The sequence below is a fragment of the Notolabrus celidotus genome, chromosome 22 (assembly GCF_009762535.1).
Source record: "Notolabrus celidotus isolate fNotCel1 chromosome 22, fNotCel1.pri, whole genome shotgun sequence".
In the NCBI taxonomy this organism is placed as follows: Eukaryota; Metazoa; Chordata; class Actinopteri; order Labriformes; family Labridae; genus Notolabrus; species Notolabrus celidotus.
Window position 1 is genome coordinate 17,939,277 of NC_048293.1, and position 14,542 is coordinate 17,953,818.

The window sequence follows — 14,542 nt, forward strand, 5'->3', positions numbered from 1 at the left end:
CTGCTGGTGGTTATGGCAGCCATGTGTGAATGGGTTAATGTTATGTTTAAGTGCCTTGAGTGGTCAGAAGACTAGAGAAGGTGCTAAACACAGTCCATTAACCAATTACCATAAAATAAATGCATTGTAGTGGTATGTTTGGACATTTGTGTTGCAGGCAGAGTACAAATCCTAAACTATGTCCAGCCCAGGCCTGCAGAAGCAAAGACTTGAATTTACTGGATTTCCCCACCTGACACTGGTGTAATCTCACTGCAGATTGCACAGAAATGCCCCCCCCCCATCCTCACCCCAAGGGCTACCAAACCAGCATGCTCTTCTTTATCAGCCACAACCCCATCAATAATACTAAGTCAGGGTATTGTACGAAAACAGGTACAAAGTTCACGGTCATAGGACACCACATACAGAGAAGTGTATGTGATGTCAGAGAATTGCATTACGTAATTAAACTTTGTGTTAACAAAGCCAGCTTTCTATGAAGAAGATTGCAAAGTGTTTTCAAGGTTTTCTTACAAAAGCCTTCAGTCTGATGTATCCACTTATTAATAGATTTAAATTCTCAGAAAAGAAAATCACATTAAAATAAAATACTGCTGCTGTTAAATAAAGTTTCATTTGAATTCATAGACACTAAGCATGTCTGCTGTTTCTTACAGTATTTCTCAATCTCTAAAACACTGCCCCCTCATAATTATAACACAGATTAAGCACATTAGTGATGTGTCATGATCAAAAGCTGCGGCTCTGAGAGACGATGCTTTAAAGTGAATCAGAAGAGCCGGCTCGCATTGAGAGAGAGCCGGCTCCCAGTTTTTTCCTGCTTAGCTCTCACAGTGCTCAGCCCCAGCTCTGCTCACAGCAGAACTTTGTTTTGATTGGTCAGCATGGCGGCCATGTGGCCAATCACATGTGAGGATATAGGATACAGGTGATGGAGGGGAGGCTGTGTATCGTGGCTTCATCTGTTCCTTAAGAGAGAGTCTTCTTGAAGACCGGGCAAATACTCACTGAGAGGAGAAATCGGATCAGCCCATCCAAGCTGAGGCATCAGATTTTTCTCAATGCCAACCTGAGGACATTAATAATGTTTGCTTGAGTTGGTTCTGGTTCTGTTTGCTTGAGGTTGGTTCTGGTTCTGTTTAATTGAGTTCGGTTCTGGTTCGGTTCTGGTTCACTTCTGTTTTGGTTCTGGTTCGGTTCTGGTTCGATTCTGGTGCGGTTCTGGTTCGGTTCTGGTACGGTTCGCGGACCCCCAGGGGTCCCAGGACCCCACTTTGAGAACAACTGAGCTAGAGTACGGTAATTGAGCTCTCAGCCTGCAGAGAAAGTTGTGAGGCACAGACCCCCAAGCTCTCTGCCCAACTCCACTGGTTGCACTATAACTTAAATATAAGACTCTTTGAATCAAAAGAGCACTCTACAAGGTTAATGTACCATAAAACATAAACAATATACCCCTGTTTTCTGTGAATGCATGATTATGAAGTGAAGGAGAAAAGATGTGAAAAAAGTTGTTCAGTGTCGCTGTCTTTTCCAGCACAGCGTGAACTCAACTTTCAATGAATGGGGATGTGTTTTGTTAATAGGGTCAGGTCGCACGCAGCCATGTTGGAATAATTTTCCAGGACTATATGTGATTTTCCAGGACATTTTACTTTTTCTCCCATTTTCCAGGTGTTTTCCAGTACTGGAAAACTGGTCAACTGTTTTCCAGGCTTTCCAGGACGCTAGGGAACCCTGCCTATTGTCTGAACCAAACTCTTAGCGGCCTGAACCCATGTATTGAATCAGTCTCTCTTTTGGCAAAACCATCAGCACTTTTCACCTGTTAGACACAACTTGCAAACACATTCTCACTCACTAAAACACATGTTGCACTGTGATGCACTGTGATGCATAATGGTAAGCACAGGTAGCAAAAGTTAAACACATTTGAAGCATAGGTGTCACAGCTTAGACACAACTGACCACACTGGTGGCTAATAATGCATTTTATTTATAGGCGCCTTTCTTGGCACTCAAGGTCACCTTACAACATTAAAAACAGTATAAGTCAGTTCAGAGAGCACTGGTTGTTGAAGGTTGTACAATGGACAGAAATAATCTAAGAGGCAGAGGAAGAGTGTGTGTAAGAGGTGGTCGAAAAAGACAAAGAACAGTAATTTCTGATGAAATCCAAGCTACTGTGATAGACCATGTTCTTCTCATTTATATTTGTTTACTTTATTTTTACTATATAGAGGAGACACATTCATTTAGCCTAATGTGAACAATAAACACCATTTCTACAGCTTTATGTCCTGAGCGTTGTGTTTTCAGTTTTTTTATGTAGTGTGTAATGACTGCTCAGTATTGTTATCAATGTTGATTGACTTGGGGTATGATCTGACAACATTGTTTGGTTTTGCAGGAAGAGTCAGAGGTTTGGTGAATGTTGTTTGAAAATTGAGTTTTGTGCTTCTAGTGTTGAGAAAAGCGTGGGGGATGTCAAGAAATGTGTTTTAGCAATTGAGAAATACTGTAAAGAAATCTCTTTTTCTCATGGTTGAAAAATGAGCAGCAAAAGCCAACATTTAAAAAATGTCAATTTGAACACAAAGCAATACATGAACTGAAAATAAGAAATCAAAAAGCTGTGGTATCACACTGTAAATTTGGGGACTCAAAATAAAATAAAAGTAGTAAAACTTACCGGACAGGGTCTTAGTTGAATGTTTCTGTTGAAGGTGAGGGTTGAAAACAATATGGCATCACACAGAATGTAACCAATAAGCAGTCGTATTTGGACCCTCACCTATGGTACACAGACTTTGTAACTTTAGCTTTATGTTCAGTTATACATTTAAAAACTAGGACCATTCAGAGCTGAGGAATCATTTCCATTAGGAGGCTAAACTACTAAATTAACAATCCCCTTCTAAAACATTCAGTTTTAAAAATCAAAATCAAAATACCACACATGCTTCTGTAATTAAATGTCAATATTTTTTATTAAGTTAGGAAATCAGCACATTTACAAAACTTAATTATATACACTGGCTCTACAGAATGGATTAAAAAGAAAAACAAATGTAAGCTTGACACACCAAGCTGATACATATTACAGACTTTGCATTTCACATATTCATAAATAGTAATGCAGGTTAAAATTCTAATTACAACTCATATCATCCGCCTGACTCAGTGGTTGATGTGCTGTAACCTCCCAGTGTTCATTTGTTCACATTAAAAAAAATCAAGAAGAGTCACAGAACTGCTCTGACAGATCTCAGAACTACACTATAAAATACATAAAGCATTTCTACCATGTGTTCCATGGGAAACAAAGAAAGGCAATGGTTTGAAAAAAATCATTTCTCATGAAATACTGGTAAGCCTTAAAATAAACTTTCAAGCGGTTTCAGTAAGGTAATTTACAACAGGTAAAGGGGGCGGGGTTTACCATTAAAGCAGTCAAATAATTCTAAAACGTGTTACTTTGTTCAAAATATACAGATAATAACATCGGTGCAAAATGCTTCCATCAGAGCTGCTTGTGGCTTGGACTACAGTAAACAACCATGCTGAATTTTACAAGGTAGTAGGAAAAATATGTATGTGTGGCAAATAAGATGTACAGTTTCAGCCATGGTACTACAAGAATCCAGTGTTTGACTGTAGGGAACGTATGCACAGCTTTGAATACAGTGGTATGAGTGTTCCTTAGTGTTCCTCCTTATCTCTGCCTTTCTTTTCTTTCTCGTCCTGCAGGGCTGTGCCCAGCTTCTTGATCAGCACTGACAAGACCTTGTCCAGAGGGTCCATCACACCCCTCTGCAGCCATTTGGGAATCGTAGTCCTGGCGTGGTGGAAGCCCAGTTTCTGCAAGATGTAGTCTACTCCCACTGGGTCAATCTTTCGTCCAGTCCAGGAGATAAGCCTGAAAGAAGAGGGAATAGGCAGTTTTAGGTATAGTCAGTTATGCCTCAATTCAAATGTTGGCGGCAAATTCTCAGCCCCCACAGTCCACAAGCCAATGTGGTCTTGAGCAAGACACTAAACCACAAAGTTTTCCTGGTGACATTGTAAGCAGTGTGATTGCATATGAATGGACTTAGGTAATACAGATGGTCCTCTTTGATAGCATCCTCTGCCATCAGTGTATGATTGTGGTGTGAACTGGTTATAACGATGCACAGTGTATAAGTGCTCTAAGTGGTTAGAAAGACTAGAAAAGGGCCTGGTAAGTACAAGTCCAATAACTATTACTGTCACTACTCTTTTCAGATAGTGGTATTGATACTTAAAAAAGTGACCTCCTGAATGAACTGCTAACTGCATAGCTGTTGCACACTAAACCTTAAAGGATAATGACAGGAATACATTAACACAAGTGACTACACTTAAGAAGTATAGCCATACTCTGAACTTTTGTGTCCACACCGGAGCTAGAAATGATTATTCACACTTTTGTGTCATCTCAGCTGGATTACTGTAACTCCTTCTCACATGTCTTAGCAATGCTTCCCTGAACCGCCCACAAGTGGTCCAAAATGCTGCTAATCTGTTCACAAAATCATCTAAAAGGTCTCATGTTACTGCGATCCTCATATATTTGCACTGTTGTGTACAGAGCGCTCAGTGGTCAGGCTCCAGTCTATATTAGGGAGCTGCTGAAGCAGTACAACTCCAGCAGGACTCTGAGGTCCTCTGATCAGGGTTTATTGGCTGTGCCTTTTACCAGGTTAAAAACTTTAGGAGACTGCTTCCCAAGTTGTTGGTCCTAAACTCTGGAACAGTCTCCCTCTGGAACTCAGAACTGTGGACACTGTTGACATGTTTAAAAAGCAGTTGAAGACCTATCTGTTTAGACTTGCCTTTGTTTAATCTTTCTGTTTTTATGTCATGTTTTTAGATTTACTGCAATCTCTGTTTTGCCTTTTAACGTTTGTTCTTTTGTTGTTGTTGTAAAGCACCTTGTGACCTCTGTTCCTGAGAGGTGCTGTATAAATAAATCATACTTACTTACACATGTGAAAAAACAGCTTTAATTAGACAAATGTGCTTTGTTTGTTAGTTTTCCTTAAGACTGCAGAAAAATGCATTTCATGCTATTTTACTTTAAATAATAAATAGTAATGAATAAATAAACACTAAGGCAAAGAATAACAAGCTACTATCACTTGTAATAGACAAACATTTTAACAAGTTTAATTCAATTATTTAATTTATTTATTGTGGTAAAATAACCTTAATCTTATAATATTAAATCCTGATCTCTGACAGTCTTGAATGTGTTTGGATTTATGTGCTTGTTCCATGAGAAGCTAATCAAATGCAATAAGACCACTGCGTCATAAGGCCTCACACAGAAACCCAAGTGCTCTCCTCTATTCCCTCGTCTGCCTGTTTTGAATAAACATTATTCATGACCGAGCTCTGTGGCTACGTTTCCCTGCGTCATACGAGCGATTATGCGCCTGGAAACTCTACAAACGCCTGCAGTGCGATGAAGCACAGCTGACCTGAGAGTCGGCTCCAAGTGCCAGGTATTGCACATGAACTCCCTCCAGTCCACGGTGGTGTAGTTGATGCCGTCATCCTTGTCCTTGTCTGTGGAGCTGTCGTCATGTAGGGCTGTGGGACTCTTCTGGCCCGGACGAGCCATGTACATCCGAGGAGCGAAGAGGGCTGGGGACACGAGGGAAGTAAGACAGCGATGACGTTGTTTCTCAGACTCTACTGCTCTGATTGTTCCTCGTTAAACAATCTTCAACAACATTCAAGACTAAAAACATAAAATAATATTCATGTGATCACAGCTGACTCTTTGATATGATTCAAGTAGATTCACATCGACAAACCTGTGTACCATAAATCCTTAGGATTAAACAAACGGATGACAATCTTATTACTAATATGCCTTAAATTACAATAGAGTCTATTAAAATGCTGCCTCCATTGTGCTCTCTAACTTAAACTACAATAGAGTCTATTAAAATGCTGCCTCCATTGTGCTCTCTAACCCCCCAACTGTGTGCGAAAATAAGTCACAGCTTCCTGCCTTTCTTTCTGCTTTCAAAATGTGCACGTCATTCAGATTCTGTTGAAGATGACTCGGATTTATTACAAGAAGTGTGGAAGTCCAAAATTCTCAAAATATTGTTAAATTACTCTTTAAATGACAAAGTGAAAAGTGTAAAGGGTAAAAGAGGTAAAAGAAAAGTGTTGTGATGATAAAAACCTTTCTCCTTCTCCTTTAGATAAGCAGACACCAAGTCATGAAGAAACATGATGAGCTCGGCGTCCATGGTGACACAGATGTGGTCTGTGAACTCTGTCACCACACTGCACTCCACTTTGGGCTTGCTGTTGGAGTCTGAAACACATGAAATCAAAGTTATTCACTTAAAAAAATGTGCTAATGATAAAGGGTTGTACTCCTCACAAATTTCCAACTTGTCAAAGCCTGGCCCCTGCATTACTCATATCCCAATTCAACCCTTGGAGCTGTGTTATTCTGTTGGCCTCAGCTTCAACTTTATTGTGCAGCCAGGTAAAAAAAAAAGTAACAGAGACAAAAGCACATGGATTTGGACAGTTTGTTGGCCTTAGAGATCAAAAATAAGAATAAAGAGTGAACCTAAAATTGCTGCTTAGAGCGTAGGAGCTCAAGTTCTCCACACAGAGGATGAATATGAAACTAGAGAGATCTGAAGCCTGATAGATTCTTCTACAGTTTACCACGAGTCTGTAATGAAGTACCACAACCTGGATGACTGAGGGCCTTTACACATGAGTCGACATGATTGTACTGAGGTAGTCAGGGTTAAAAACTGACATACTTACTGACAGTTTTGATAAAAGATAAAAGTCTGATCTTAAAAACAGCATCAGAAAATCCTCAGGTAATGCTGTATTGCCCTGTTGTGTCCGTATGTGCCTTAAAGTTTCAGTTTTTCCTAGAATCAGGTCCTACCTGTCAAACTGGGCTCCTCAGGATCTTGTACGTGGATGGACTTGAAATCCAGCTGCATTCTTGGAAGAGCAAAGATTGTCTCGGTTTCATGGTTATAGCTGGAGGAGCTGCGGAAGCTGCTCAGCAGACTGGAGGTTTTGGCTGCTGCTCCGCTCTCTTGGTTGTTGGCTTCGACGTTCCTGAGCAGGTTCAACTCTGTAACAAGAGAAAAGACATGTCAAGGCTCTTTTGACTTTAAGGTAACATTCACACGTCTCATGCTTTAATAAAAACTACCTGCGTTCATTTTGCATTTAAGAAAACTTTGGTATTATTATAACATTTTCTGGTTTCATTAGATCTGACTTTCCTTACAAACAGATTTTTAAAATTCAGGATGAATGCATCTCAGGTATCAGTTGTGAGCTATGGTGGGTTTAAAGTGAAGTACGGAGATGAAAAAATGAAAGATTTACAAAGGCTAAAATGTGATTACCTTCATTCCTCATGGCAGTGACGTAGTTGAACCATTCTTTAACTGTGGCCACTCCATGTGGGGGGTTTTCGTGCCGCCGCCGGGTTATTTTAGTTATGGTGGCCATTGGGCTTTCGAGTGCGCCGCAGGGTTTGGTCACCATTGTGTTATGACCAAGATGGAAATCCAGTGTTTGAACGATGTAGGTAGAATCATCTTTGGAGCCTGGATGTGACAGAAATAGAACTCAGTTATCAAAGAAGGATTATAGTGCCTCAGTGTTTACACACAGATCTGGACACTATGTGATAGACATTTCACTGTAATTATAAAATAGTTCCTGAAATTAATAGAGTCTCACCATCCTCCCAGATCTTTTGAGCCTCTGTCCAGAAGGCGATGTTGGGCTCTTCCAGGTGGAAGAGAGCCCACGACTTGGAGCGAAAGTTAGGTCCATGGAAGCAGGCCAGGGTCATGTGATTGCCATGGAGGCTCATTGAGCCACCAAGCTGCACAGCGTCCTCAGGCAAAGGCATCTGGAAGAGGGAGATGTGGCAGCCGGCAATTACCTTCAGCACCCCGGGCCAGTGTCGGTGATGGGCTGCATCCATGTCTGTGTGACAAAGACAATCAAGAGACACAATATAAGCAGAAGTCAGGGAGGGGGGTGTGGGCAAGAATACAAAATAAAAACATTCCACATGGAACATGAAGTGTGTTGCTGATGGTTGTTTATTATCCTTACATAGTTTCAAATCTGTGTAAATGTAAACATATTGAGTTTGTGGTTTGTGCTAAATCTGCATGTTGATTACATTCAGTTTTTGAACCTCACCCCACTGTTTGAAAGTGCTGTACACATGCATCCTGTTGGAATTACTGAACATTTCAGTTCCTGTAATCAGCATGTCTGTCTGAGACACTGCTGTGCTCACCTCATCATGCCAGTCTGCACTGTTTTACCCAACACAATAAAAAAAAGGGATGCTTACAAAGCTCTGCAGATCCTTTCTCAGCGTTGATGACGGGGGTTTTAGGGGGTAGGTATGGGCCTGGGCCCCAGGTGGAGAGGGCCCGCTTGCTGGTGTCGAATTGCTGCGTGAAAAACTCCTGCAGCTTCATGCCGATCTTGATGAGGTCTGGTGTGGTTGAGCGCGAAATGATTACCTGAAAAATATCCCACTGCAAGTCTCCATGGACAAAGATCTCACTGGGAGTAAAGAGGAAGCAGACATGGAAACAGAAAAGGTGAGAAATGAGAAGACTGGAGCTTAAAAATATTGTGGAGAGCATAAATGAGAGTAGGAAATGTGTTTGGAGGATTGTGCTACAAGATTCTGATGACGTGTATTCACACCTTTTTTCTGATATGCTTGTGTCAACAGTGCACAAGTTGACCTTCCATTCGTCCTGCAGCTGCAGATCAGCATTGCTGAAAACTCCCATCAGAATGCTGGAGCCCATGTAGTCCACACGGGCCTCTGTTGAACCCATGGTGATCTGGATCTTATGGCTGGGTTGCTGGTTAGGGTGTTCAGAGATGTGGGCTGAGAAACAAACATGAATTAATTTATGTGAGGAGTTTCTTCTGTACAGTTTCAAATCCAAATCCAACTTACAGCATTGCAAGTTTTAAACCATGCTCTTTATAATACAAGCGTGTGTGCTGCATGTTATGTGGCATTAAGTTGCAACTTATCAAATAAATGTCTTTCAAACTAGAGTCAATGAATGATGTCATGTCATATATGTTACATGATACAAATAAGCTTTTGCAAATACTAAATACAATATATAAATTAAATATTTACTCATACAGTAAAAACAAAAGGTGAGAGTATTTATAAGTGTCAACAATGCACAGCTCCCATCAGTGTGTGACAACACTTGAGTCTTGCTCTGATACACATCCACAGTTTACATGCCGCTAGGACTCAAGCTGCTAATGAGGAGTGAAAAAACACCCAGTGTCTGAAAAGTTGATGCTTTGTTTACTTACAGACCATCTCCAGGGTGTTCACATCTATATTGCCACCCACCACCCCGCCTTTGGAGTCCAGCTTGGAGCGGCCAAGGCCGACAGACATGCTGATCTCTCGGTCCCGGTTGCTTCCCACAGACAATCTGCCCTGACTCTTCAGCCCGCTGGTCGTCCAGCTGCAGAGGTAAACACAAGAGTGAGTTCCCCCTGAACGCTGCTGAATAATGCAGAGGTGCTCTCTATGAAACATAAATGACTCGCATTGGGAGAACTTCCCTAGAATAAACAGACCAGCCAATCTACTGCACTATATGTGATGGATCAACTTTTTAGGGTTTGACTTTATGATCTTTAGACAAACAGATTCAGCATGATTGAATTTGCCTTAATATAAGATGAGTACAATAATTGAACGATCAGTAGCAGGAGGTAAAAGTGCAAATTGCTGCAAGATGATCTATTAATACAAGAGAGTGGGACTACTCACAGGAAGTCTTAAAGGAATTAGGACTTGTGGTAACATTTTCTAAATTGATATAAATTCTTTGTGACAGCCAAAATATTCACTCCAAACAAATGGCTTAACATCAGATCATTTCCAAATAAACAAGGGCAACCGCCAGGGCCGCTGCAAATTCAGTGATACTGAAACAGTGAAAATTCAGGCGCTCCTTTGTGCCCACTGCCATCAGACTGTGAAACAGTAATGGAGGCCACATACTGCACCACGCTGACCACATGGACAGATTCATACCATCCCTGCATCGTCTATCACACTCCATCATCTCATCCTGTACTGACTCTCTGGCTGCTGATGACATTATTATAATGCATATTACATTATATTATGTAATTATTAATATTACATTATATTATGTCATACTACATTATTATTGTTTACTGCAACTGATCATGGTTATATTATAGAGTACTTTTAACTCTTCTCTTATCTTCATACAGTCATATTATATACCCATATTTATTTATTATATTGCTTAATCTGTCATAACCAACCATAATCACACCATGTCAACCTGTCACTACTGAATCTTTTATTTCTAATACTGCCTGTAATTATTACCAATATTCAAACCATTTGTATATATCTTAAATGTGTATTCTTTAATTTATCTATTTTTATTTTTACTTATTTAAACTTATTCTTGATTGTACTTATGTCTGGGTTGCTGCAACGACTGAATTTCCCCATGGGGGTCAATAAAGTAATATCTTATCTTAATTAAATTGACCCCTTAAATCTGAATCCATTTGTCTAAGGTTCATTTTGAAATACGTCTTACATAAAGTTACAAACTTAAAACATCAGCTTATTTCCCATAAACAGCCATTATATATTTCATACATAGAATTGAAATGTAACATATTTTATGAGATGAGTATTAAGTATCAACATTAAAGGTGCGCACACTCTGATAACTTACGTGTTATTCCCCATGACGTTGCTCATGTTCATTTGCACGGTGAGTTGTTTCAGGTTGATGGCGAACACCACCAGCGTCTCCCACGGTGAACCCTGCTGACCGGCTGCCTTACCGTTCTTACTGAAGGATGGAGTGGAGGTTTTTGTCACCGAATCTAGACGAGAATGAGTCAAGATTATGTAAAGGCCAGTCAAGGACAGTAATACTTTGTGCGCTGTTCCTCTAAAAATGTCAACAGTGTTTCTATACCTCTTCTAGGAGCGGAGGAATCTGACACACTCCTGGTGCGTCCAGGTGCAGGGGACTTGAGGTGGCCCAAGTTGCTTGGAGACATGTTGCTCCCAGTAGAGTGCTCTGAGAAGACGTTGGGGGATTGAGGCATGTTATGCCCTGTGCTTCCATCCCAGGTCCTCCAGTAAGCTTTGCGGCTAGACTCCGGTGACAGATGCTGAGTGACGTTCTCGGCGGAGTCAGGGGTTGCAGGGCCGGACGCTGAAGACAGGGACAAGGTGAGAGATGTAAGAGAAGGACATTCTTTGAAATGTTTACACAGAGTAAATATGATATGTTGACTGATGGAGGGTCAGCCAGATGGGATATGAAGAAGATTACAAGCTAAACATGTCGAGATGAATAACCAGAAAAGTGCTGACTTTGAAAATTTCAACACAACAGCAAAGTGATAAAAGCACACCATACTTTTTTTACCCTAACACAATGGGAGATCAAAAAGTCACCTGGCAGGTTGATTGTCTGATCTCCCAAGAAGAGACGCCGAGCGATACTTCGGCGGTACCAGGCTCTTGGGAAGGCAAGGATCTCACTTAGTCGCCTCATGTCATACTTGAACGAGGCTGAGCCAATGTCGCACACAGCTAAAGGAGAGAATGGTACATTTGATTATACGTGAGACACAACTTTGAAAGATTCTACAGTGCAAGTTTACAGAAGTCTTCTACAGAAGTGTGTCCCTCTGGGTTGATAATGTACCTGAGATGTTGATGAGGGTGGTGTCCATTTTACCACCTTTCAGAGGAATGAAGCTTTCAATGAAGGTGGGGCCTCCACTCCGCCTCATTCTTGATAAGCTGACCTTCACAAACTCCAAGTTGATACTCAGAGAGTCTTTTCTCCCTGTGACTGAAGAAGGCTCTTCATCCACAGTACCTTAACAAACAAATAAGAGAGAACACTCAACACTCTGCAGCAAATGGCGTTATACAACCCCAATTCCTAAAAAGTTGGGACACTGAGTAAATTGTTAAGTAAAACAGAATTTCATGATTTACCAATAATTTAAGCTCTCTATATTTTTTTAAGTTATATTTTGGGCCTTTTTGCCTTTATTGATAGTACAGCTGAAGAGAGACAGGAAATGTGGGGAAGACATGCAGGAAACGGTCGCAGCCGGGAGTCTAACCGGTGACCTCTGCGACGAGGACTATGGCCTCTGTATGTGAGGCGCTTAGACCACTAGGCCACCAGCACCCCATTTAAGCTTGATATTGAATTGAAAATAGCGCAAAGACAAGAAATCAAATGATGACCTCTTCTTTTGACAGCACTCTGTAAATGTTTGAGAACAGAGGAGACCAGTTTCTGAAGTTTTTTTAAAGTGAAATGCCGCCTTACTCCTGATAGATATACGAATTCAGCTGCTCAACAGTTTGGGGTCCCCTTTGTTGTATTTTTAATTTCATAAGCGCCAACATGGTTTCAAAAGGTGACAAGTCGGACAACACCTGGACTCTTCTATTACAGAGCCATGCTGCTGTACAACCAGAATGGGGTTTTCCATTGCCAGGTGGGCATTTATGCATCCCCATACCATCACACATACTGGCTTTTAAACTGAGCTGATAACAAGCCAGGTGGTCTCTCATCTCTTAAGAGAGGAGGACACATCAAAATTTGATTAATCAGACCACAGGCCAGTGGTCTTCCACTTCGCTTCAGGCCAACTTATATGTGTTTGAGAAGTGGCCTGTGTTTCTGGATCTCATTTATACATGTTTTTCTCTTTGCATAGTACAGTCTTAACCTGCCTTTGAGGATGTGGTGAGGATCTCTGTTCACAGGCGGTGGTTTTTGGAAGTGATTTTGAGCCCATGCAATGGTTTCCATTACATTGTCATGTCTGTTTATAATGCAGTGCTGCTTGAGGGCCCAAAGATCATGACTATCCAGTATTGGTTTTCAGGATGATTGGTCTCACATGGTTGAACTATTTGCTCACGCAGTTTCATATTAATCATCAGATTTGAACACTTTTCACAGCCTCTCTCATTTTTTGGGAATTAGGGTTGTACTATACTTGTATCAGCATTACCGTTATGTTGAATCTTTTTTAACTACAGTTGAAGAAGCCATTTCTGGCAGTAAGGTTAGAAATGATCAGTTTCATGTGACACTGCAGCTCTCTTAAGCACAGCAAGCTATTACAAGTTAAACCCCTCCATACCTAAGGGGCCTGGGCCTGGAGGCAGGCCTGTGACAGCAGATTTCTGCTTCCCTGCGCCATAGGGGTGGAAGACATAGAGGGAGAAGTCAGACATGCAGGCAGTGAAGCTGAGGCCTGAGGAGTTGCTGGCAGGCGCGCTTAGGTCTGACTGGCTGCTGCTGTGGCGGCTCCTGCCTAGAGGGCTCCCCAGCAATGGTGATGCTGAGAGAAGGCAGAGAAACACAGATGAGTTAGGACAGGCAGTCACATACACTTATCGTATGTACTTGGCATTACTTGTCTAAAATATGACTCCACTATTAACAAGTCTCCAATCAAAAGTATGTGCGACACAAGTGTCTAAATCATATATTTAGAATAGGGAGGAGGAAGTTAATAAGAAGAGGAGGGTTCCAAATGAAGTGTCATCTCATAAGTAAATGCAACAGGGAGGAGAAGTGAGTCATCTCATTATCAGACGATGCTCCTCCAGCTCCAGTGTTTGAAAGACGAGAGAGACGCTGCATTAATGACGTTCATCTAACATTCAATTCTTTTGTGTTGAAGCAAACTATAAAGTAACCGTGAATGTGCCTGTGCATAAATAACAATATGATCTGAGATGCACTACAAAAAGCAGAAAGAAAGCATTGTTCAAAACGTACATGGTCTAAAGAACAATAATTACACTGGAGAGCAAAGTAATGAATTAAAGCAAGCTGTGAGCACCATTAAGGCCCGCCAGGCACAGACGTGAAGTGACAGCTGATACATCGCTGTGTTTGACAGACTTTGAAACAGACTGACTGCATGAATTTGTTTCCCCTGATAATATCTGAGGATAATTCTTTCATCAGTGATGCTCTACAGACCTTTACTGGGAGGAACTTTGGGAACATGTTGCCCTGGCGGAGTGGAGGAGGGAGGATGAGATCCTTCAGTGGGGTGGGGTCCTGTTGGGGTCTCCAATTCACCACGGTTAGAGGAAAAGACCAAGTCTAAAGAAGGGAGTTTGAGCATGCACTCCACCCGGGACATCGGCAGGCAGCTGAAGCGGATCTGAGAGGGCTTGAAACATAACAGATAATTGATGATTGAGTCGAAGTGCTTACTTGGTGTTTATTTGTATAAGGCAAATAAACTGGTGCCACACATTAAAGCATTTATATCTCATTATAATGGAGGGTGTGCAACTGTGGCTTTCCAATTTTATACATAGCAAAGAGGGGCTGAGGGGAAAATTAAATGTTGACAAGTATAAGAA

At 41.2% G+C, this 14,542-nt stretch overlaps 1 protein-coding gene across 5 annotated transcripts in view; it reads right to left on the reverse strand.

Annotated features, from left to right (window-relative positions):
* Positions 1 to 2,974: 2,974 nt before the first annotated feature.
* Positions 2,975 to 14,542, reverse strand: part of kiaa1109 (KIAA1109 ortholog) — a 66,791-nt gene continuing 55,223 nt past the window's right edge. For 4 of the 5 annotated variants that reach the window (XM_034674618.1, XM_034674620.1, XM_034674619.1 and 1 more), the window contains 15 exons: positions 14,151 to 14,346; positions 13,300 to 13,500; positions 11,829 to 12,005; positions 11,576 to 11,713; positions 11,088 to 11,330; positions 10,839 to 10,992; positions 9,415 to 9,572; positions 8,773 to 8,962; positions 8,408 to 8,625; positions 7,777 to 8,028; positions 7,437 to 7,640; positions 6,962 to 7,156; positions 6,227 to 6,361; positions 5,508 to 5,673; positions 2,975 to 3,922 (listed from right to left, as the gene is read on the reverse strand). In XM_034674618.1, the coding sequence (XP_034530509.1) occupies positions 3,706 to 3,922; positions 5,508 to 5,673; positions 6,227 to 6,361; positions 6,962 to 7,156; positions 7,437 to 7,640; positions 7,777 to 8,028; positions 8,408 to 8,625; positions 8,773 to 8,962; positions 9,415 to 9,572; positions 10,839 to 10,992; positions 11,088 to 11,330; positions 11,576 to 11,713; positions 11,829 to 12,005; positions 13,300 to 13,500; positions 14,151 to 14,346 (2,844 nt within the window). In that variant the 3' untranslated portion in view covers positions 2,975 to 3,705. The remainder of the gene's footprint in view (positions 3,923 to 5,507; positions 5,674 to 6,226; positions 6,362 to 6,961; positions 7,157 to 7,436; positions 7,641 to 7,776; positions 8,029 to 8,407; positions 8,626 to 8,772; positions 8,963 to 9,414; positions 9,573 to 10,838; positions 10,993 to 11,087; positions 11,331 to 11,575; positions 11,714 to 11,828; positions 12,006 to 13,299; positions 13,501 to 14,150; positions 14,347 to 14,542) is intronic. The other variant, XM_034674617.1, reaches the window with a different exon arrangement.